This window comes from Macaca thibetana, chromosome 1 (assembly GCF_024542745.1).
Source record: "Macaca thibetana thibetana isolate TM-01 chromosome 1, ASM2454274v1, whole genome shotgun sequence".
In the NCBI taxonomy this organism is placed as follows: domain Eukaryota; kingdom Metazoa; phylum Chordata; class Mammalia; order Primates; family Cercopithecidae; genus Macaca; species Macaca thibetana.
The window spans coordinates 90,759,613-90,784,424 of NC_065578.1; the positions used below are offsets into that span (position 1 = coordinate 90,759,613).

At 35.6% G+C, this 24,812-nt stretch overlaps 1 protein-coding gene across 1 annotated transcript in view; it reads right to left on the bottom strand.

Moving 5' to 3' along the window:
* Positions 1-23,124, bottom strand: part of HFM1 (helicase for meiosis 1) — a 128,181-nt gene extending 105,057 nt beyond the window's left edge. Inside the window, 9 exon segments of the mRNA XM_050782572.1 lie at positions 405-556; positions 1,440-1,572; positions 2,251-2,321; positions 6,559-6,606; positions 6,953-6,994; positions 6,997-7,211; positions 14,095-14,404; positions 16,433-16,545; positions 21,116-23,124. Coding sequence (XP_050638529.1) covers positions 405-556; positions 1,440-1,572; positions 2,251-2,321; positions 6,559-6,606; positions 6,953-6,994; positions 6,997-7,211; positions 14,095-14,404; positions 16,433-16,545; positions 21,116-21,186 — 1,155 coding nt within the window. The 5' untranslated portion in view covers positions 21,187-23,124.
* Between the last annotated feature and the right edge of the window lie 1,688 nt (positions 23,125-24,812).

Consider the following 24,812-nt stretch of genomic DNA (forward strand, 5'->3'; position numbering starts at 1 on the left):
TCTTAAAGGTATTTTTAAAACTGGGCCCTCAATTATTTTTACACTGAACCACAAAATATTCTAAGTCCAAGTTTTATTACCTGTTTTTAAATTCTACCAAGGACCTCCCTCTATAATATACACTACTTAGGTAAAAGAATAAAGCAATAAATATGATTGCAAAGTATCCACAATAACAAACTGCCTATTCTTTGTCAATTTTTCCAATTTGGTCATTTGTCTTTTACTTACTGATTTGTAGGTATTCTTTCTGGGCCTTGAATTGTAGTATTTTTTTAATGTTCATTTGTTTACATTGCAAATATATGCTTCTAGTTTGTATTTTTTAAACTTTTTGTCTCGGTAAAGAAAAATAGGTATTTTCTAATGAACTAAGGAAATCATAAAGTATAAATAATACCTACAGGAGTTGTCATAATAATATGGGCATGCTGAATCTCAAATAGGTCATCCATTACTGTATCTCCGGTAAGTTCTTTACAATTCAATCCTATTGGTCCAAATTTTTCTTTCCAGTCACCAAAACGCTGACTACACAAGGCTTTTATTGGTGCCACTGTAACAGTATAAAATATTTACTTTGAACATCAGTTCAATTTTAAAATTATTTTCACAAACTTTGGTTAATAAAGTTAGCATAAAAATACACATCTACATACTCCTGAGATTGATAAATTAAAAGTGAACAATATAGGCATATTATTTAGAGCAGGGGGGTCCAGTCTTTTGGCTTCCCTGGGTCACACTGGAAGAAGAACTGTATTGAGCCACACATAAAATATGCTAACACTAACGATGACTGATAAGCTAAAGAAAAAAAATTCTCATAATGTTTTACAAACATTACAAATTGTCATAAGTTTACAAATTTGTGTTGGGCTGCATTCAAAGCTGTCCTGGGCCACATGCAGCCTGCAGGCCACAAGTTAGACAAGTTTGATTTAGAGGTATCAAGGCAATAACCAAAAAGAACTAAAAATAGAAATGATTTCTCAGGCAAGTGTAACTAAAAGTGGAGAAAGGTAGGGCAGAAGATGATTACTTTTCATCATAAGGCCTTTAGTGATACTTGATTGTTAATCCATATGCATATATTACTTTGATTAAAAAAAAATTTTTTTAAATACACACCTAAGAAAGGAGAGTAAAAGTGCCTATGCAAATTTCTAGAATTACAAAATGTTTGATTTTATGTGTTCATTTTGCCTGTCCTTTAAAAAATAAGCATATAAAAGTCAAATTCTCAATTCAAATATCACTTTTTATTTATAATTCTGGAAAATGTGTTTTAAATTTAATGACAAATAAGACCAGACTTTACTAGAAATATATAGAAAACCAAGTAATTCCTAAGGCCAGAAACTGAATTCATTTCTTCATTTTGCTTCAATGGTTTTTCGTTATTATAATTAATCATCACTCTTATAATAAATACTTACTGTAAACAATTTTAATATTCAACCATGGCAATGGTACTTCCATTAACAATCTTGTTATAGCTAGTTCAAACACTACAGTTTTTCCAGAACCAGTTGGAGCACAAATCACAAAATTCCTATCTGTGTAAAGAAGCTAAAAAATAAAAAGTTATCAATCATGTAACATATAGAATTTTTCATACACATTCTCAATTTGTTAAAAAAAAAAAGTCTTAATAAGAATCTAAGGAATAATAATTCAAACATTTCTCCTCTAAAGTTATAGAAATTGTAACTTTGCTCTAGAGCCTCTACTCTCGAAAAATAACATTATTAGTATTTTATCACGCTGTTTTATTTGTCAATGTAGACCTAGAAGAAAATCATTCCTGGCTGAGCGCGATGGCTTACACCTGTAATCCCAGCACTTTGGGAAGCCAAGGAAGGCAGATCACTTGAGGTCAGGAGTTCAAGACGACCCTGGCCAACAAAGCAAAACCCTGTCTCCACTACAAATACAGAACTTAGCCAGGAGTGGTGTCTCACGGCTGTAATCCCAGTTACTTGGGTGGCTGAGGCAGGAGAATCGCTTGAACCTGGAAAGTAGAAGTTGCAGTGAGCTGAGATTTCACCACTGCACTCAAATACAAACAAATCCACCTATGAAAATCACACGTATTCATTTACCAAATATTTTCTGAGCTCCTATAATGTGCTAGACACTGAGTGTGGCAGTGCAAACATAAAGATCTAGTAAATCCCAGCTGTCCCAATCTAGTGATTACAACCTAGTGAAAGGTAGAAAAATAAATAAGTTAAATAAAATACTTACATCATCAAAGGCTTTGGACTGTATATAGTTGAAATATGGAAATTCTTTGAAAATACTTCTAAATTTTGCCGCTTACAATAACATTAAGGAGTCAAATATTTCAGAATTTTAAAAATTGGTTACTTTTAATTTTAAAATTAAGTTACATTAATATTGATTGTGACAACATTTAATGATGAGGTTTTAACATTTGCTATTTGGCATCTTAAGAAAAGAATTATCATAAATTATTCTAGTCTCCAGTCACATTCCATATTCTGAAAAGAACTTGCAAAGTTCCTATAGGGAAATAAGAGATTATATAAGGGTTATACTTGAGTGCTAAATATGATGGAAGAGATGCAAGTACATAATGGCAAGTAAATCAGAACTATACTTCTAGTTTATCTCTTCCAGAGTAGTGCTTTTTCTTATTTACCTTGACAAGGCCACTTGATTTTTATCTCTTCTTTAATGTACAGAATTTCACTCAACTATTTCATTGAGCATTGATTGTACTTCATTAGCTGATGTGTTTCTGGTTACTTAATACTAAATCTCTTTGTTTTTGATAATTTAGTTGTGTTAAGTGGTGGGTTTAATTGTAATTATCAACATACTGGCTTGGCAGGAAGAACTTAAATCATCCTTCCCCTATAAGAAAGTTCAAAAATATAAATAGATATGAAGAATAAACTGTGCCCCCTCCAAGGTGAGGGTCTATTGACAGATTGGGAGATATCTGTATTTACATGGTATTCTTCTTACAATATATCAACTACAGTCATTGAACACTATATACAGAATACATTAATAGATTTAGAAAGCTGTGGGAAGCTGTAAATAAAGAAGAAAATGAGTTCCTACAATTGAGACTGTTATAATCTATTAGAAGATATAAGATGGTTAAGAACATATCTGAGAACACAAGTACACAGTTATTTAAACAACTGGATTTTTATAAAGATATATAAGAACTGATGGATTGCTGTAGCGATCCTGTTTAAACTTAGATCATATTACTTCTCTGATCAAATTCCTCCTTTCTCTCAAAGTATATGGCTATAAGGCTCTACATGATCTTGTCTTCCCACTGCCACTCCCTCCCCGCATCAGCCCCTGCCTTTATCTCTCTGACTTCATGTCCTACTACTCTTTCCCCCAACTCACTCATCTCCTCTAGCTATACTGAACTCTGCTGTTCTTCAAAAACATCAGCCATGTTCCTGCCATGAGGCCTTCCCCTGCCTAGACTGTTCCTCCCTCCATATTTCCTTGGCTCCTTTCCCTCCATTAAGTGCTTACATCTGACCTTCTCAAGGTCTACCCTAAGTACTGTTTAATTCTACACCCTGAGCCACGAATCCCAGCAGTCCCAATTTAACCCCCTTACCCTGCTCTACTTTTTTCTTTTTCCATAATAGTCACCACTTTCTAAAAATCTCTATGACTTATTTATATGTTGTTACAGCTGTTGAGATATAGCTTCTTCCCCTACCCTCATCCCAAGAATAGTATCTCCTCAAAAGCAAGGATTCATTGTCTGTTTTCTTAAGTAACATATCCCACATACCTAGAACAGTGCCTGACACATAGTAAGCACTCAGTTAATATACGTTTGCAATTATTACATCAAGCAGTTAATTTATAAATCCTCATTTTACTTTCTGGTGTGCAAAGTGTCATATCTGTGCCAAACAAAAACGTAATTTTGAATTTGAAAATCCATAAGCTTTAGAAGGAATCTCATTTTTCCTTCAAAACATGTCTCTTACTATCAAATATTTATTTGCAACAAGCCCACGAGTGGGCCATCATGTTGGTTTTTCTCTCATTAGATAGCTCCATATCAATTTATATTCACAAAAATGAATCTTTGATTCAGAGTAGATACAGAATCAGTGTTTCAGCTCATAAGAAAACTCAACTGCTAGCATCATTTATCATCACTATCAACAACTGAAATCAATTTTTGGCCTTACATTCAATAAAGTCTCAGCAGTGTCACTGAAATTATGGGGAAAATGTCTGCAGAACTGAAAATGACAAGACTACTGTGGCAGGATCAATCTGAGAAAACTTCTATTGCCCTGAGGATTCAAATGTAGTAAAATATTTAAAGAGAATAAGAAAATAAGGTGTGTCCAAGTAATCTACAAACTCTCAAATTATCACAAATAGCATTCAGTCTTCCACTTTAAATACATACTTGGAAACAAGGTATAGGACAATGAGTTTTATACAAAATGAACTTTTTGGACAATAAATCAGTGGACACACGTGTAAGCAGTAGTCCTAACTAATAAAGACCTCTAAACAACAGAGCCATTTCAGCTGTGCTAATATAGCATAAAGACCCTCAAAGCTCTTTAAAAGCCAGTGTCATATGGAAAGACTTTACAGTAAGGGATAAAGAGAATCAGCCATTGTACAGATAATTAAACATCTTTAACAGGTTACTGCTAATATATTTCCTATGTTTCCATCCTATTTTGATCACCAAAGAAAGTGTGGCAGGATTGAGACACCATGCTGAATAAAGTGCTAAACACTGGCTCTGTTTATAGTTACTATATCAACATGTATAACCCTCTTATTGATCCCTCTCCCTCATTTTTACTCAAATCAGTTATCTGCATTGGAGATGACTTTTCATGAGAAGTCAGGCAAATATTTTCTAACCATACTTCAGAATTATCTCAGATGATCCCTGGAGTACCCAAGATTAGTTATTGTTGCTACATTTCTCTAGCACAGCTATGCAATATCCGGAATTCATTTTTCATTTTGTCAACTAGACCATAACTTTTGTGGATGCTAGAACATTGCCAAGCAATAAGTCACTAATTATATATTCCTAAAGCATAGTTTTAATGATGATATTTGACATGTTCAAAAATATTACATGGTTTCTCCTTATTACAGAGATTGTAAGTATTTTCACCACAAAAAAGAAATAACTGTGAAAGGCGATAGATACATTAATTAGCCTGATTGTGGTAATTATTTTTGCAATGTTTATATATAAAAAAAAATCATGTCGTACTCCTTAAATATATACCATTTTTATTTGTCAATTATACCTCAACAAAGTTGGGGGAAAAAATAAAAAAAAAAATAAAATAAAATAAAAAACTTTGACCTTGGTATTCATAACATTATATGATATGATCCTAAGATAACTATCTAATATTTCTTATTACTTCTTTAATCATATCTTTCCCTTCAGCCAAACTGGAAAGCTTATTCTTTCCAAACATATTTCATACTTTTTTATCTTCACTCTTGCTTATGTCTATACTTTTGCCAGAACAATTTCCTTACTTTACCTGCCTTACTTTATCTGCCTTTCAATGTATTTGGAAGTAGGCAGGTAAGTAAGTTAAGTCATGATCCTTGCCTTCAAAGAGTTCATAGATCATGAGGAAATGGTCACATAAACTGCTGGTGAATTAAAACAGAAGAAGTGCACTATTATAGGCATAAACAGGGTATTAAAGAAGCAAAGAAAATGTTACCTCCAGAACACACAAACATACTCAAAATATTTACACTGGAAATGTTCAGACTTGAAACTTGGATTCTATGTATAAACTTCACATTAGATTTTCAAAAACACTGATCTGTAGAAATGTCCCTAATCCACACAATGTCCCATTCTCATCCATTTCCCCTGCCCAGTTCAACCCAATTTGGCTGCTCTTTCTCAAAAGATGAGAAATTATCTGTACCTATTTGTAAGTAAATATGCTCAGAGTTCTGCCAATAATACAAATCTGACTTCTGTACTTAACTTGTCATAAACTGATAACAAACAGTTCACAAATTGAAACCAGTCTGCAATCACACCTTGAGTAGCACTATCGCACACATACTTTTTTTTTCTTTTTATTTTTTTGAGATGGAGTCTCACTCTTTTGCCAGGCTGGAATGCAGTGGCACAATCTTGGCTCACTGCAACCTCCACCTCCCGGGTTCAAGAGATTCTCCTGCCTCAGCCTCCTGAGTAGCTGGGATTACAGGTGCACACCACCATGCCCAGCTAATTTTTTATATTTTTAGTAGAGATGTGGTTTCACCATGTTGGTCAGGCTGGTCTCAAACTCCTGACCTCGTGATGTCCATGTGTCGGCCTCCCAAAGTGCTGGAATTACAGGGGTGAACCACCGCACCCGGCCACATGTACCTCTTACATCACCAAAAAGATTAACTTTTCCGTCTTTTTCTCCATCAATCAAAATAAATAAACAGAAACACAATTAAACAAAATATTTTAAAATTATGATTTAATAAATACAAAGCAGCTATTGTAAATAACTTAAAGGATACGAATTTCTGTCACAGCCTTCAAGGAACCTAAACCATTTTCTGTTACCTCTGGAAAAAAAAAAAAACCTACATATTTATATAAATATTTAAAAAATTTTAATGGTAGGCAGCTACGACCTGAAATGAATATTTTTATCCTTTCCATAAAAACTGTTTCAATAAAACTAACACAACTTTTTATTGAAAGCAAAGTTAAAAATATTTTTAGCACACCGGATAAAATATTTTAACACACAGCCCAGCTTAGAAAATAATGCAACATAATAAAAAAAACTGCAGTAATTGCACAGAGAGATAATCTACTCACATTTACTATATTTTTACATTTTCCCCTATGCTGAGAAATGCAGATTAGTCTGTACTCATAAAACGAACTGAAAAAGCAAGAAATTACCTTGAATATCACGAGGCTGGAAAGCAACTGGAAAAGATGGTCTTTGAACATGCCTTCTCTGATTTCAGAAGCATTAAAAGCATTATTTGCTGTAAACCCATTTGCAGAATATTGAAATTTCTGCTTACTACTGCTATAGTTCCTTGATTTCCTTTTGTTCATTTCTGTTTGTACAATTTTCACTGAGCCAATGTGAGAGTCCAATTCACTGTCATTGGAATAAGCACTCCTATGTACATTGTCAGATATTTTAAATAATCTGCAAAAAAAAAAGACCCACATATTTTCTCACTTGTAACACTTGCTTGGAATATGAAAAACTAGCATAAAATTGGCCCCTTTAAAAACATTCAGAGATTATGGTTTACTCAAACAAAAAAGCTAAACATTCTCCTAAAATATAACTTGCTAAGTTTATCACCGAAGTATGTCTACTTTCCTAAAACTCAGAGAAATCCATTTGTGGTAGTCAGCCTCCAAAAATGGCCCCAAAGATCCTTGCCTGCTCCTCACACCTTTGCAATCTCCTACAAATTGAATCACGGAATCAGGACTGGCCTGTCTAACTAGCAGAGTACTGCGGAAGTGCAAATGTTTGACTTACAAGGCTAGGTAATAAAAGACATTGCCCCTTTCCCCATGGTCTCTTAGATCTCTCACTCTGTGGAGAGCTAGTCACAATACAAAGAGAGCACTCAAGCAACCCTATGAAGAGGCCAGGTGGAGGGGTACTGAGGTCTCCTGTCAACAACCAGCACTGACTCTTCAGTCAAGGACAGCAAGCCACCTTAGAGACCTGATAGCTCCTGTCAAGCTTTCAGATGACTGCAGCATGTCTAACATTTTGATTGTGGCCTTCTTGTGAGAGGCCCCCAATATCTTTATGCATTCTCACAAGACAGCCTAAGCCAGAACTACTAGCTAAGTTGTTCCTAAATTCCTAACCTGTAGAAAATGTGAGAGATAATAATGTTTACTGTTGTTTTAAACTACTAAATTTTGGGATAATTTTATTACACAACAACAGATAACTAATATTCCATTTAAAGTCAGTAAAGTGCTTAAGTAACCATTAAGGTTCCTGATAAAACACTCACATCTTATAGAAAAAGTAATGGAGACGACTTATTCCCTTTCAGGTCTCTGAGTGATTCTAGCAAATTACTAAACCTAAGATGGGGCCATGGGAAGCCTCAAATTTGTACTCAGCCAGACAGAAATGTGGGTAGCCTGGGAATCTCATTTTCAGCTGGAATTCAAAGTGGGGTCAGTCTTATAGAACTGTTATACTTGATGTAAATGACGAGTTGATGGGTGCTGACGAGTTGATGGGTGCAGCACACCAACATGGCACAAGTATACATATGTAACAAACCTGCACGTTGTGTACATGTACCCAAAACTTAAAGTATAAATAAAAAAACAAAAACAAAAAACTGAGCCTTCAAACTGTAGGTCTGATTCTAATTCCAGGAGTTAAGTGTCAAATTGATTTAAACTGTTAGATGCCAAGTTGGTGTCAGAGAATCAATCGGTGTCAGTCAACACCCAGTCTTTACATTTATGGTCAGCTGATTTCCAATGACAGTGCCATGACATTCAGTAGGGAAGAACAGTCTTTTCAACAAATGACGCTGAAAACAACTGAGTATCTATCCACATGCAAAAAGAATGAGGATGGACTCCTACTTCACACAAATATTTAAAATATTAAATGACAGATTACACAAACGTAAATGTAAGAGCTAAAAACTCTGAAACCCTTAGAAGAAAACTTAAGAGTAAATCTTCATGACCTTGGATCAGGCAATAGTTTTTTAGATATGACACCAAAAACATAAGCAACCAAAGTAACGCCAAATAAGTATTACATCAAAACAAAAGCATAAGAATACAAGAAAAATTAGATAAACTGGACTCTATCAAAATTTAAAACTTGTGCTGCAAAGAACACCATCAAAAAACTGAAAACCCACAGAATAGGGGGAAATACCTGCAAATCATACAGATGATAAGAGACTTTGAGAATAAAGAACTCTTAAAACTCAACAATTAAAAGACAAATAGCCCAATTAAAATATGGACAAAGACCTGAATAAGACATTACTCCAAAGAAGACATACAAATGGCTGATAATCACATGAAAAGATTCTTAAAATTTTTGCTATACACTGGATATTAATGTCCCTCCCTCCAAATTCATTTGTTGAGGCCCTAATCCCCAACGTTTTTTTTGTTTTGTTTTTTGTTTTTTGTTTTTTTGGGATGGAGTCTTGCTCTGTCACCCATGCTGGAGTGCAGTGGCGGGCGTGATCTCGGCTCACTGTAACCTCCACCTCCCGGGAAGCGATTCTCCTGCCTCAGCCTCATGAGTAGCTGGGATTACAGGTGCTTGCCACCACACCCGGCTAATTTTTGTATTTTTAGTAGAGACGGGGTTTCACCATGTTGGTGAGGCTGGTCTCAAACTCCTGACCTTATGATCTGCCTGCCTCAGCCTCCCAATGTTATGGTATTTGGAGGTGGGGCCTTTGGAAGGTCAATGGGTTTAGATGAGGTCATGAGGGTACTTCCCCATGATGGAATTAATGCCCTTATAATAAGAGGATGAAACATGAGTTCTCTCTGTTTATACACACACCAAAGAAAAACCATTGGAGAACATAACTAGGAAGAGGGTCCTCATCAATAACCCAACCATGCTGGCACTCTGATTTCTGACTTCCAGCCTCCAGAATCATGAGAAACAAATGTTTGTTATTTACACCACCCAATCTATAGTATTTCATTGTAGCAGCCCAAAATAACTAAGACAATTAGTCATTACGAAAATGCACATCAACACCACAATGAGATACCTCTTCACACACCCCGTAGGATGGCTATAATACAAAAGACAGACAATAACAAGTGCTGGCCAGAATGTGGAGAAACTGGAACCCTCGAATATTACTGAATGGGACTGTAAAGTGATGCAGCCACTTTGGAAAACAATTTGGCAGTTCCTCAGAAAAGTTAAATATAAAGTTACCATATGACCCAGCAATTCTATTCTGGGTTTATATCCAAAGAATTGAAAACACACATTCACGCAAAAACTTGCATGCATTTTCATAGCAATATTATTCACAATATTTAAAAAAATATGAAATACTGGCTGAGCGTGCTGGCTTACGCCTGTAATCCCAACACTGGGAGGCCGAGGAAGGCAGATCATGGGGTCAGGAGATGAAGACCATCCTGGCCAACATGGTGAAAACCTATCTCTACTAAAAATACAAAAATTAGCCAGGCATGGTGGTGCACACCTGTAGCTCTAGCTACTCGGGAGGCTGAGGCAGGAGAATTGCCTGAACCTGGGAGGCAAAGGCTGTAGCAAACCAAGATTGCACTACTGCACTCCAGACTGGGTGACAGAGCGAGACTCCAAAACAAAAAAAAAGAGGAAGGAAGGAAGGAAAGAAGGGAGGGAGGGAGGGAGGAAGGAAGGAAAAGAAGGGAGGGAGGGAGGGAGGGAGGGAGGAAGGAAAGAAGGAAGGGAGGAGGGAGGGAAAGAAAGACTAATACATAACACAACACACATGAACCTTAAAAATGTTAAATGCAGCCCTTCATGCTACAAACTCTCAATAAACTAGGAATTGATGTGACATATCTCAAAATAAAAATGGCTATTTATGACAAACCCACAGCCAATATCATACTGATGGGCAAAAAATGGAAGCATTCCCTTTGAAAACTGGCACAAGACAGGGATGCCCTCTCTCACCACTCCTATTCAACATACTGTTGGAAGTTCTGGCCAGGACAATCAGGCAAGAGAAAGAAATCAAGGGTATTCAATTAGGAAAAGAGGAAGTCAAATTGTCCCTGTTTGCAGATGACATGATTGTATATTTAGAAAACCCCATCGTCTCAGCCCAAAATCTCCTTAAGCTGATAAGTAACTTCAGCAAAGTCTCAGGATACAAAATCAACGTGCAAAAATCACAAGCATTCCTATACACCAATAACAGACAAACAGAGCCAAATCATGAGTGAACTCCCATTCACAGTTGCTTCAAATAGAATAAAATACCTAGGAATTCAACTTAAAGGGATGTGAAGGACCTCTTCAAGAAGAACTACAAACCACTGCTCAACGAAATAAAAGAGGACACAAACAAATGGAAGAACATTCCATGCTCATGGATAGGTAGAATCAATATTGTGAAAATGGCCATACTGCCCAAAGTAATTTATAGATTCAATGCCATTCCCATCAAGCTACCAACAACTTTCTTCACAGAATTGGAAAAAACTACTTTAAAGTTCATATGGAACCAAAAAAGAGCCTGCACTGCCAAGACAATCCTAAGCAAAAAGAACAAAGCTGGAGGCATCACACTACCTGACTTCAAACTATACTACAAGGCTACAGTAACCAAAACAGCATGGTACTGGTATCAAAACAGACATATAGACCAATGGAACAAAACAGCCCTCAGAAGTAATACCACACATCTACAACCATCTGATCTTTGACAAACCTGACAAAAACAAGAAATGGGAAAATGATTCCCTATTTAACAAATGGTGCTGGGAAAACTGACTAGCCATATGTAGAAAACTGAAACTGGATCCCTTCCTTACCCCTTGTACAAAAATTAATTCAAGATGGATTAAAGACTTAAATGTTTGACTAAAACTATAAAAACCCTAGAAGAAAATCTAGGCAATACCATTCAGGATATAGGCATGGGCAAGGACTTCATGACTAAAACGCCAAAAGCAATGGCAACAAAAGCCAAAATAAACAAATGGGACCTAATTAAACTAAAGAGCTTCTGCACAGCAAAAGAAACTACCAGCAGAGTGAACAGGCAACCAATGGGAGAAAAATTTTGCAATCTACCCATCTGACAAAGGGCTAATATCCAGAAGCTACAAATAACTTAAACAAATTTACAAGAAAAAATCAAATGACCCCATTAAAAAGTAGGTGAAGGATATGAACAGACTCTTCTCAAAAGAAGACATTTATGCAGCCAACAGACACATGAAAAAATGCTCATCATCACTCGCCATCAGTGAAATGCAAATGAAAACCACAATGAGGTACCATCTCACACCAGTTAGAATGGCAATCATCAAAAAATCAGGAAACAACAGATGCTGGAGAGGATGTGGAGAAATAGGAGCACTTTTACACTGTTGTTGGGAGTGTAAACTAGTTCAACCATTGTGGAAGACAGTGTGGCGATTCCTCAAGGATCTAGAACTAGAAATACCATTTGACCCAGCAATCCCATTACTGGTTATATACCCAAAGGATTATAAATCATGCTACTATAAAGACACATGCACACATATGTTTATTGTGGCACTATTCGCAATAGCAAAGACTTGGAACCAACCCAAATGTCCATCAATGATAGACTGAATTAAGAAAATGTGGCACATATACACCATAGAATATTATGCAGCCATAAAAAAGGATGAGTTCATGTCCTTTGCAGGGACATGGATGAAGCTGGAAACCATCATTCTGAGCCAACTATCATAAGGACAGAAAACCAAACACCGCATGTTCTCACTCATAGGTAGGAATTAAAAAATGAGAACACTTCGACACAGGTTGGGGAACATCACACACCAGGATCTGTCATGGGGTGGGGGCTGGGGGAGAGATAGCATTAGGAGATATACCTAATGTAAATGACGAGTTAATGGGTGCAGCACACCAACCTGGCACGTGTATACATATGTAACAAACCTGCACATTGTGCACATGTACCCTAGAACTTAAAGTAAAATAAAGAAAAGAAAAATATTCACCTCCAAAAAAAAAAAAATTATGTTAAGTGAAGGAGGCCAGGCACAAATGGCCATATTTTGTATAATTCCACTTATATGAAATGTTTAGAATAGGTAAATCCATAGAGATGATAGAGACAGAAAGTAGATTAGTGGTCACCAGGTGCTGTGGAAAGGGAGGAATGAAGAGTAACTGTTAATTAGTAAGGAATTTATTTTGCAGGAGATGAAAATGTTTTAAAATTAGTTAATAGTGATGGTTGCAAAACTATGTATTATAAAAACCAATGTGGGTAAATATGTAAGAATGAAAAAAATAAGAAAATAATTCTACACTTCAAAAAGGTGAATTTATGGTATGTGAATTATATCTTAATAAAGCTGTTATTACAAACATTATAGAGATCAACCTTAGCTGGACCCTTTACAGTGTCCATCAATCCTACCATTATTCTAATTAGACTGCTTTCCCATTCTCCATAATTTATTCCACTCTTCTCATTCTTGCTCAGTACTCTCACTTTTCCCCTCAAACTCCACAGATAACCACATCTCCTATGTCAGAGAAAACAAAAACAATCAACTAAACTTCTTCTGTATCTTGAATCCATATACCCAATTGAATATCTGGACTAATTATAAATATCTAAAATCAACATGGCCATATCTGTACTCATCACCTTCCCCCGAACCTGTTCTAACTTTATAGTTCTTTAAATCAAAAAAAGGCACTACCAATCTTCATCATTCTGGCTCAAACCGAAAACCTAGGAGTCAGATCTCATATCCAATAATCACTTAAGTCCTGTGGGATTGTATCTCCTAAATAATTCTGGATTGTCTCCATTCCTGATACCACTGTCCTAGGTCTGGCTACCATTTTCTCCCATCTAGACTAATAAGACAGTCTTTCTAGTAGACCTTCACAATTTATTTTAACTCCCTTCTATTATAATTTATGCTCCATACTGGGGTCAAAATGAACCCTTAAAGAAAAGAAAATCTAATTTCACTCCTCTGTTTAAAACCCCAGGCATTAGGAAAATGGGCCTCAAACTTTTGTGTGCATAATAATCATCTAGAAAATCTGTTCAAAATGAAGATTCCTGTGTCCCACCTGGACTGTTGTGGTACTATTTGTAGTAGATAGTTAAATATTACAATTATGGTTATTTTTATGTGTAGGACAAGGACTATGACACCAGGAATGCAGAAAGTAAGGAATTATTTAGGAGATAGAATTTTGCTGTTTTTCTCATTCACATTCTACCATATTTAATACTTTTAGACGTACAAATATTCAAATTTATTCACAGAATATTATTTCATTTAATTATAATAATTACCTTTTCCGGAACACTGATGTGTTTTCTCCTTTATCTTCTGCAAAATTAACTAATTTTGTATCATCAGGAACACTCCTCTCAGGTGCTATCTCAGTGCCAATGTGATTTTTATACTTCTGAGAACCATATGTCAGCTTGCCAGCAACATGTGATAAGTCATTTTTACCTACCCCTTCTAAATTTAGATCATCCTGTTCATATTTATCAGAAGGAAAGGCAAATTGGAATTTTTGTGTTGGTGAAATATAATTCGTGCCTTCATTAGTTATCTTTAAATTTGATGTTAACATTTTTGGCCTCTTTTCCTGACCTACAAAAAAGGAATATATTAATTATTACGCGTTCTCCATTAAAGAAAACTTTCAAAATGATGATGAAAAACTTTAATAAAAATTCCGAGTTAAATATGAAAGCCAAAAGCAAAGCACTAATAATAAGATAATCTGTAATACCATATACAGTTTTAAAATACAGGTGATTGTTACACTTATGGTATATTACATCATTAAAAGACACTCAGAAATTAATATGGAATTACTGAATTAAATTTGAAGTTTATATGGCACCTGCATTATAAAATAGGTTTAATTTCTTTCTGACCCATAACAAATTATACAATTATACAATTATGAAGATTTACAATTTATATAAATGATTTACACACAGAAATACAATGACCAATTATATACAATGTTACCAAACACAATTCATTATTAACATATCTAATGCTTTTAAGTTTGTAATCTTGCTTCTAAAATTAAAATAAAGGAATGTTTTCATCAGAGTGACAGAATTTTAAAGGTTTCTTTAGAGGCTTTACAAGAATTTTTAGGGAAGTTTAGGGGGAATTTGGACGTCTTACTAGAACTTAAATTTGCTTTAGCATCTATGTATCTACATTGTACTCTATGCTATATATTATTTGATGTAAGTATATATATAACATATACGTAAATTATGAAGCTTAATAATAAAATGTATGTGCATGAACATACAACCCAATTTAAAAATTTAAATTTTAGTAATATTACATTATGTCACATACATTGTTTGAATGTGCTTGTTTTTGAGCTTTCTAAAAATGGTATCACACTATATTTAACCTTCTGCATCTCCCTTTTTTCACTCAATATTTCTGGGATCTGGTTATCAGGCGACCTTACCTTTAGTAAAAGGCAAGGCAAACTGAACAGCAGTGATAGGAGTTTTAATAGTCACAGAAAAAACATTCATAAAACAAAAATCAAAATGTGTGTGTAATAGTGTATTGTGTGCATTTATGTATGCATATGTATGTGTATTACACGCATAGAGAAGAAAAATGTTTTAAATTTTAAGATTTGGTGGGCACTATTTTGTTTTTGGGGGTATGTATGTATTTAGAGATAAGGGGGATCTGTTTATTTATTTATTTAGAGATAGGGTCTCACTATGTTGCCCAGGCTGGGGTGCAGTGGCTATTCACAGTTTCCTAAGTAGCTGGGACCTGTAGCTCACCAGCTTGGTGAGCACTCTTTTTAATAAAAGAAGGATCCGATTTTCATTTTATTTCATTAAAATAAAGACATTTTCATTGTTTGCATAATAAGTACACATATTTGGGGGGATATCTGATATTTTGATACATGCACACACAATGTGTATTGATCAAATCAGAGTTTTAAAAAAAAATATTGCCATGAACTGTATGGGTTTGGCTTCACAACAAATAAGTGATAATTTACCCAACAGTTTATTACTTTCTTTTTTTTTTTTTTTTTGAGACGGAGTCTCCCTCTATTGCCCAGGATAGACTGCAGTGGCACAAACTCAGCTCACTGCAACCTCCGCCTCCTGGGTTCAAGCCATTCTCCTGCTTCAGCCTTCTGAGTAGCTGGGACTATAGGCACACACCACCATGCCCAGCTAGGGTTTTTTTTTGTGTGTGTTCTTTTAGTAGAGATGGGGTTTCACCATATTGGCTAGGCTGGTCTCAAACTCCTGACCTCGTGATCTGCCCACCTCGGCCACCAAGACTTTCTAATTCTTCCTCTAACTCCTGAATATCTGAAATTTCTGAAATCAATACCCAATATGACCATACATATTTTGGGGGCATATGCAATTCTAATATATGCATACACAATGTGTAATAATCAAATCAGGGCTTTAAAATAAATATTGCCATAAATTTGGCTTCATATGCGATAATTTTTTTTTTTTTTTTTTTTTTTTTTTTTTTTTTTTTTTTTTGAGACATGCTCTGTGCCCCAGGCTGGAGTGCAGTGGGGCTCACTTGCCGCCTCCCAGGTTCCCACGTTCACGCATTTGGCTTCAAAACAAATATGTGATAATTTACCTAACAGTTTATGACTTTCTAATTCTTCCTCTAACTCCTGAGTATCTGGAATTTCTGAAATCAATGGAGCAGGAGGGAGAAACCAATCCAATGACTTTTCATTATCTGGATGGCTATATAAAATATAAAAATGTGAGTACATATGTTAATAAAGATGTAACATGATAAGCTATGTATTTATTAAACATTACTCAATTATAGACTCTTAAACATCCTATAAATTAACTTTCTGTCAGCACTTTGATTTATCCCTACATAGCAGTGTTCTCAACCTTTTACCCTCATGTATCATAGGATTAATGAAACCGCTGTGTGAGATATGCTACCTAAATAATGGCAATAACTCTATATCCTTTTCTCCAATTCAAATGCAAGTAACAGGAATCTTAAATCTGCTCCAATATAAAAAAAAAGTAGTAAATCATTCTCAAACTTTAGCATTTTAACTATTACAAGTAACGAATTACTTGACATATCTCACAACTAATCATGGGTCATCAATTGTAAATGACACCATTACTGATATTCCAGAGCTGGGATCCCCAATGCCTGGGCTGCAGACTGATACTGGCCTGTTAGGAACCTGGCTGCACAGCAGGAGGTGAGCAGCAGGCAAGTGAGCATTACTGCCTGAGCTCTGACTCCTGTCAGATCAGCAACAGCATTAGATTCTCACAGGAGTGCGAGCCCCATTGTGAACTGCACATGAGAGGGCTCTAGGTTGCATGCTCCTTATGAGAATCTAATGCCTGATGATCTGAGGTGGAACAGTTTCATCCTGAAACCATCTGTGGAAAAACTGTCTGCAAATTCAGTCCCTGGTGCCAAAAAGGTTGGGGACCGTTGTAGAGTATTCCTATAACATTATTACAAATTAATGTCCTAACCTAAATATTTTTAGTCCAGAACCATCTAGAAACTACAGAAAAAGCCAAGAAATCATTTGAAACTGACAATCTCTTTATAACCTATAGTAATTGATATTTTTGCCACCCTGTTGGCATCATTAACTACCCCTCCTCATCTTTCAACTGTGATCATGTTAACTGATACTGCTTTAAAGGTTCCTTTCCCATCAAAGTTGACTTGTTCTTCATTAGGACAAAAAGATAAGTGTTGGGTGACAGGAAATAAAGTTGAGAAGAGCATCATATATTTTGTCTATACTAAGTCCCAAAGATTTTACGATCTAGTCATTTAGGATGTTACGCTCTCTAAAGTGAGAGACTCAGTCTTTTACTTTTCTGTCTCTCAGAGCACCTAGCACATAGCTACTCTGACCATATTTTCCAAGTAAAAAATCTACAACACATTATCTGGCAACGTCTGACAGACTGTTTAATAACAGGCCAGATCTTTTAAAATTTAGGACTATGTCAGAGGGTCCCCAAGATCACCCCCAGTTCAATAATTCCCTAAAATGACTCATAAGACTCAGCATACAGTCCTACTCATGGCTACCAGGACAAACTCCAGAAAAACCAGGCATGAGCTTTTAAGAGTCTTCTCCCAGCAGACTCTGCGGGAGGCACTTAATTATCTCAGTAATGACTTAGGACAATACCCGTGAAATGTTGCCAAAGAAGGGAAGCTCTTCAAGGACTCAATGCCCAGGTTTTTACTGGGGACTAACTAACATTAGCATAAGCATCCCCTGTCTGGCACACACCTAAATTCCAGAATCTCAGAAAAAAAGCAGGTGTTCACATAAACCATATTATTTGTATAAACAGTTTACACACAGCAAGCCACTGTTGTCAGTTATGGAGGGGATCTTCCTGAAATCTAAGTTCTCAGACGCTAGCCAAAGCCAACCTTGCAAGCAGGCCTTTTCAAGAACAGCAGTTTAGGCTGCTATGTTAACTCTTTTCTACACAAGGACTATTTCAGAAAATCCAAGAAAGAAGAATAATAGCTCTACTATTCTGCCTCTTAATAAAATCAAATCTTCCTTATAATTTCCCAATCTTTTTTCCAGAGGTGACATCATCATCCCAGTCACCCAGAATCCAAACCACAGTATCTTTTTTACTAAGCAGATCTAGATACATACTAGGTCTTACTGTATATTCCTTGTAATGCTTCTTAAATTCATCATTTCCTTTGTGTTTCCATGGTCATTAAAATAATCAAGGCTCTTATTAACTTGTCTTAACTGCCCTCACTGCCTCCACGCTTTCTAATATATTTTTACAAGTTCCTACCATATTCATTTCGAATTGCTTTCATTACTCCATTCAAAATCCTTCAGTGGCTTTCAAAGATTGCCAAACTTCCTAGTAGCCTTAGACCACCTTACAGTTTTAACCCTCCTACACATACCTTATAGTCCAAACTAAACTGAACTCCCTGTTGTATAACAAATAGATAATGCATTCTATCTCTCAACTTTTTTTTTCCTTCTGAGACAAGAGTCTCACTCTGCCGCCCAGGTTGGAGTGCAGTGGTGAGATCTCAGATCACTGCAACCTCCACCTCCTGGGTTCAAGTGATTCTCATGCCTCAGCCTCCCCAGTAGCTGGGATTACAGGCATATACCAACATGTCCAGCTAATTTTTGTATTTTTAGTAGAGACGGTGTTTCACCATGTTGGCCAGGCTAGTCTCAAACTCCTGGACTCAAGTGATCTGCCCACCTCAACCTCCCAAAGTGCTGAGATTACAGGTGTGAGCCACCGTACCTGGTCTACTCCTCACCCTCATTCAAAGATATTTACTCAGCTTTCCCCTGTGCCCTGTCCCCCTCAGACATCTACCTACAGAAGTTCCACTATTTTATGCATTCATTAATCCATTCAGTAATTATTTATCAAGTACTATGTGCCAGGTATTATTCTAGGCATTAGAGCTTATATTCAAAGGCTGGCTCAAATCCTACCTTTTCCAAGAAATCTCCCTAGGTTCCCAAAGATTTTCTCCTCCCTTCTTCTTATAGAAGGAACCTATAATATGTATATAGTCTGCCTTGAGGTGTGTGAATGTACAGACAGATAATAGCGAGAAACAGGCAGATAAGTAGATGGATAGCTTTGACAGATATTTTGATACTCCCTCTAGATTATAAACACCTGAGTTTTATTTTTATGTCCATTTACATCAGCAGTACTTAGCAAAGTCCTTTACATAATTTCAATAAATATTTGTTGATTTAATTCCACAGCCTTTAACCCACAGTGAATTATATCCAAAATCCTTATTCCAGCACTTAACACACATCACCATCTAACCTCAACTTAGAATTTCTAACTTTATGTCCATCCCAATGTTTCTCCTTCATGAATCGTCTATTCCAGGCAACTTCTCTACACGTTATCCCTTACAAGTACCATGAATTGTCCTATCTCCATTATTTTTCTCTTGCTCTAACACTCTGCCTTCAAATGCCCAGTTCTTCTCTTCCTATAGGAATTATCAAATCCTTCAAAGCCTCCTACAGTTTCCCCCTACTACCCAAAAAGCCTGACCTGACTGTGTAGAGCAAGACAACCTTCCTTCCAAGTCTGAAATTTCGTTGCATGAACATATGCTTCTCATTTGCTTCGCACATATTTTTGACTATATTTTCAGAAAAACAACCATGTTACAAAATTTGCATTGGCCAGTCCTGATTAACACATGTCGCCCCAGTTGGATGTGCTCTTTCACTCTCAAAAGTGTCCCAGTATAGATGGTTATTTACATGGTCATATTATTTATTAATGCCTTTCCATTTGTGTGTTTAATCTCAACTAGATTTTAAGTATTTTGTAAGTAAAAGTCTGTTTCATCCTTTTTATAACCCTTTCAACTTTCAATCAATATTTGAATGAACAAGTAAAATAATGAGGCAATAAATGTACCTCACTAAAATAGTACAATACACTAAAAATACATAGAAAATTCAAAATTGAACAATGCACATGAAAATCCATAAAAGCCAGTATTTAACATACTACCTACTCTCCAGTCTTGTTTTCTTTGGTCTCACATCTTTATTCCCACCCCTACTTCCTGCCAGCACTTAATGTGCCTATCGTACTTTGCCTTTGGCATACTGTTCATTGTTTCCAAATGGTGATGTCATTCCTTGTCCTGAGCTACTCTTTGAGCATTATTTCTCATTTTTAGCTTGGACAAAAATAATTCGAACAAACCAGAAATGCAAATAAATGCAACCAAATAGGCAATAATCGATTCTTGAGTTTCACTCTGTTGCTCAGGCTGGAGTGCAGTGGCACCATCTTGGCTAACTCCAACCTCTGCCTCTGGCTTCAAGCGATTCTCATGTCTCAGCCTCCCAAGTAGCTGGAATTAGAGGCATACGCCACCAGGCACGGCTACTTTTTTGGTACTTTTAGTAGAGACAGGGTTTCACCATGTTGGCTACGCTTGTCTCGAACTCCTGACTTCAGGTGATCCACCCGCCTCAGCCTCCCAAAGTGCTGGGATTACAGGCATGAGCCACTACGCCAGGCCCAAATCTATTCTACTTTTTAAATCATAACATTTAAGATGTTAAACTTCAGTTACTCCCCTATACTACTGGTAAGAGAATTCCATGTTTACCAAGTATGTAACTGAAATATCATTCTGTTGATTCCTCATTTTTATTTGTATATTTACCAGAGAGAAAACTAAAACTCACCCAAATTCAAAAAACCCTAAAGTAATACACTGTGTTATCAATCTTTAAGGGAGACTTACTTTTCAACTTCATCTGGTTTTTCAAAAAACAAATTATCCAAAGAAAACAAGCAATCATTTGATTTCAGCATTGTTGAAAACTGGACTTTGTCATAAATCTACAAAATATGGAAAAAGTAGTTTATAAAGATGTAGAAAAATATTTCTGTATAAACTATAATCACTAATTTTCCACAGTCTCCTGTAAAATATAACCAAAGACTATCCTTCCAGCTTCATCATCTGCAGCTTCCTTCGAAGCACTTCAACATTCAAATACATTATTCTCTGCTTTCCACTCATTCATAGATTCAAACTTGCTCCCTTCTCTTCATAGTGCTCCAATGCTTGGAACGTGTGCTTTCTTCCATTCTCGAACTGGCAAATTCCTCCATCCTTCAAGGTATAGGTCAAATGTCATTTCTTCTTCAAAGGCTTTTCTGAATTTGTCTTCTTCCTCAAGGCAGAATTAATCAGGCTTCTTGGGCTCTTAATATTTTGTTCACACCTTTATTTTTGAGTTAGGACAGCACATTTTATTGTGAATGTGTGCACCTCTAACAATATACTATGTACATATGCAGGGATTTGCTTCAAAATAAAGGGGAGAGATGAAGGATTATTGAAATAATATTGACAATGAGTTGATCACAGCAAAAGCTATGTAATAGGTACATGGGGTTCATTATAATTTTTTTCATATGTTTGAACTTTTTCAAAATTAAAAAAATTACAAGTTTAACATACATATGCATATTTACAATCATATTACATAATGCATATACTACATATGTTTACATTCTTTTTTAAAAGATAATTTTTGCACTCAGAGATATTATCTAAACACAAAGGATAAAAACATTCAGCAATGGCCACCTTGGAACATAACAAAAATCTGGGGCTGAACAAAGATGCAAATGTGATTTAAAAAAAAAAAAAACTAATCTCTAGATACATACATAGCTCCCATTAGAATTATTTTTCCTTGCATATCCCATTTTTTTCTAAATTCTTAAACATCAAAGAACATTCTATATGACAAAACCATAAAATCAGATGAATTGCAAAACATAAATCACATTTCTGTTTCTTCTGTTTTAGTTAATACATTGTAAATTTGTCCTCAAGACAGAAACTACAATCGAAGAAATTGTATTAATGCCATCTAGTGAAGAAATACGCATTACCAAGTCAGATTATGTCTCTCCAATTTTGAATCCTCCTTGATGTGGGGATGAGATACAAGTCGGAGTGATGTGGGGAAGGGAGAATGTTTCCACATACACTGCTTGACAAATGCTACTGTATGAGAATTAAACCTATATACATACTTTAGGGCTGTTCTTACTGATATAGAATATCGTGGGGGTTTTCGCTGTTTTCGTTATTGGGTTCTTCCCCCTTCCATCTGTTTAATATAATTGCCCTCTTCATTTTTCTCTATCTATTAATCAGTTACCAACAAAAACAAGTGTAAAAATGAAACAAATTAGTGTGGTTCTACAAATGTCTAAAACAATTTAAGCCTAGGATAATAGGGCAGGAGGTAGAGGGAGTCATTCAGAAATATGCGAAGTCTTTAACAGCTTTAAGTAAACAATTTCAGAACTTGAAAACAATTATCTGAAAAAGTATAAATGAAAATGTTAATCACGTTTTTATAGTGCCCAAAAAGTAACAAATAAAATGTTTCCTTTCTAGTTTTAGGAAAACTACGTTCAAACAAAAGAAACTTTTTCTAAAATAAACCTCACCAGGCCACTTTCATATGGCTTTGCTACCTCAGAATTTAAGTCGAAAATCTTAAGGCTAACATTTACACACTTGAATACTTTCTTCCCAAAGCAACTACAAATAGACAACAAAACTACAAATTTAAAACATTTGGGAAGAAAAGTGTTGCAAAAAACTAACAAAAACCTCCTATACAAACAGCATATATTTTCAAAAAGAATTTTTGATTTCTAGTTCTAGCATACAAGAATATAACTTGTTTGGGTTCATAATACAAATATCGTGTACATATTTTAGTTCTTTTTTTTTTTTTTTTTTTTTTTTTTTTTTTTTTTTGATACGGAGTGTCATGTACCCATATTTTAGTTCCGCTTCTTATACACTCTCCCACCTATGGAAAAAAACCACGCCCGGCTAATTTCTTTTTTTTTTTTTTTTTTGTATTTTTAGTAGAGATGTATCTAAAGTCTCCATCTCTTCGTGATCCGCACGCATCGGCTCCCACATCCTGCATTATTTTTTCTTCATGCATGAATGATAAAAACATCCCTTATCTAAAAACTGCATCCTCCTCATCCTGCATTATTTTTCTTCATAGCATGAATTGATAACTAACATTATAGTATAAGCTTAGTTCTTTATTATGTTTCTTCCTTTAGAGCAAGCATGGACTTTTTGCTCACTAATGTGTTCCAATAACCCAGAATAGTGCCTGGCACACAGTAAATGGTCCATACAAATTTATTGTGGAATAAATGCATTAGCAATAACCAGTTTATAAAAATAATGTTAAATAAAAATAATTTTCTGTTAACTTAGAAACTTAAAATTTGTCCAATCTGAAAAATGTCAAATTTTTTTCTAATTCAGGATTTATGTAAATAAAATCATGAAGGTTCTAAAAGATGATGAATTTAGCACTTTCAAAATGTAAATAAATCTTTTTTTAAAAAACAAACACAGGTCCTAAAAGGGACCTTGCTACAGTTTAGTATCAGTTTGTGATGTGAGGGGATGCTATTTTAAATTAATTAAAGTTCTAGGTTTAGATTCAGATTTTCTAAGTTCCCATTATTCATTATTAAAGTTTTAGTTTCAGCAGGTGGCACAAAATTAGATTGCCAAACACAATAAACAATATCCCCAGGTAGTTTTAAGTGTCTGCTCTGCTATAATCACTGTTAAAATACTTTTTTTTGAGACTACATAATTTGCAGTGCAGACCTGCACCTTCTCTAATTATATTAATGACAACCTCTAACTTAAATATTAATACAACTAGATACAATTAATCTCTAGTTATATTAACAATTCACCATTTTGTCTTCTGTAATTTTACTTATTGTATAAAATTATTGTATACAATTATTGTATACAATTATTGCATTGTATACAATTATCGCATAAAATTATTGTACTGCATACAATTAGTGTATAGTATATTGGATAAACTTATTGTCTAAAATTGCGGGCCTATTACTTATTTCTTACTATTTTTACTCAGAAATATACTCCTTATTTTAAAAGTACAGAAACTCAGATATAAATTATTGATTTGCTAGAAATTTTTGTGAGTTACGGAAGAAGTTGGGACCAACATTTACAGGAATAACCGACCGTCACAAATAACTGCGGAGAATTTGACAAAGAAGGAAAAATCAACGGGAACAAATTACTCCGAGGCCCGGCCTGGGAAAGGACCATACAATTGTCGGAGCCCCAGATGTCACCCCCTCTCCCCAGGCACCAACGGGGCTGGAAGGGTCCGGCTGGGAACCGAATCAGCACCTACAGCAAAATAACAGCTCTGTGGATTTCCTAAGGAGACTATCCTAAATTCAAGGCAGAGGCCTTAGGGCCTGGAGAGTGGCGCAAGAACCGGGCACAGGGGCGCGTCACTCCACCCCCAGTTTCCCGCTTCCTACCACCGCTGTGAAACCGGCGGCTCAGACAGGTGGGTACGTCCCCTCAGAGCTCGCTCAGG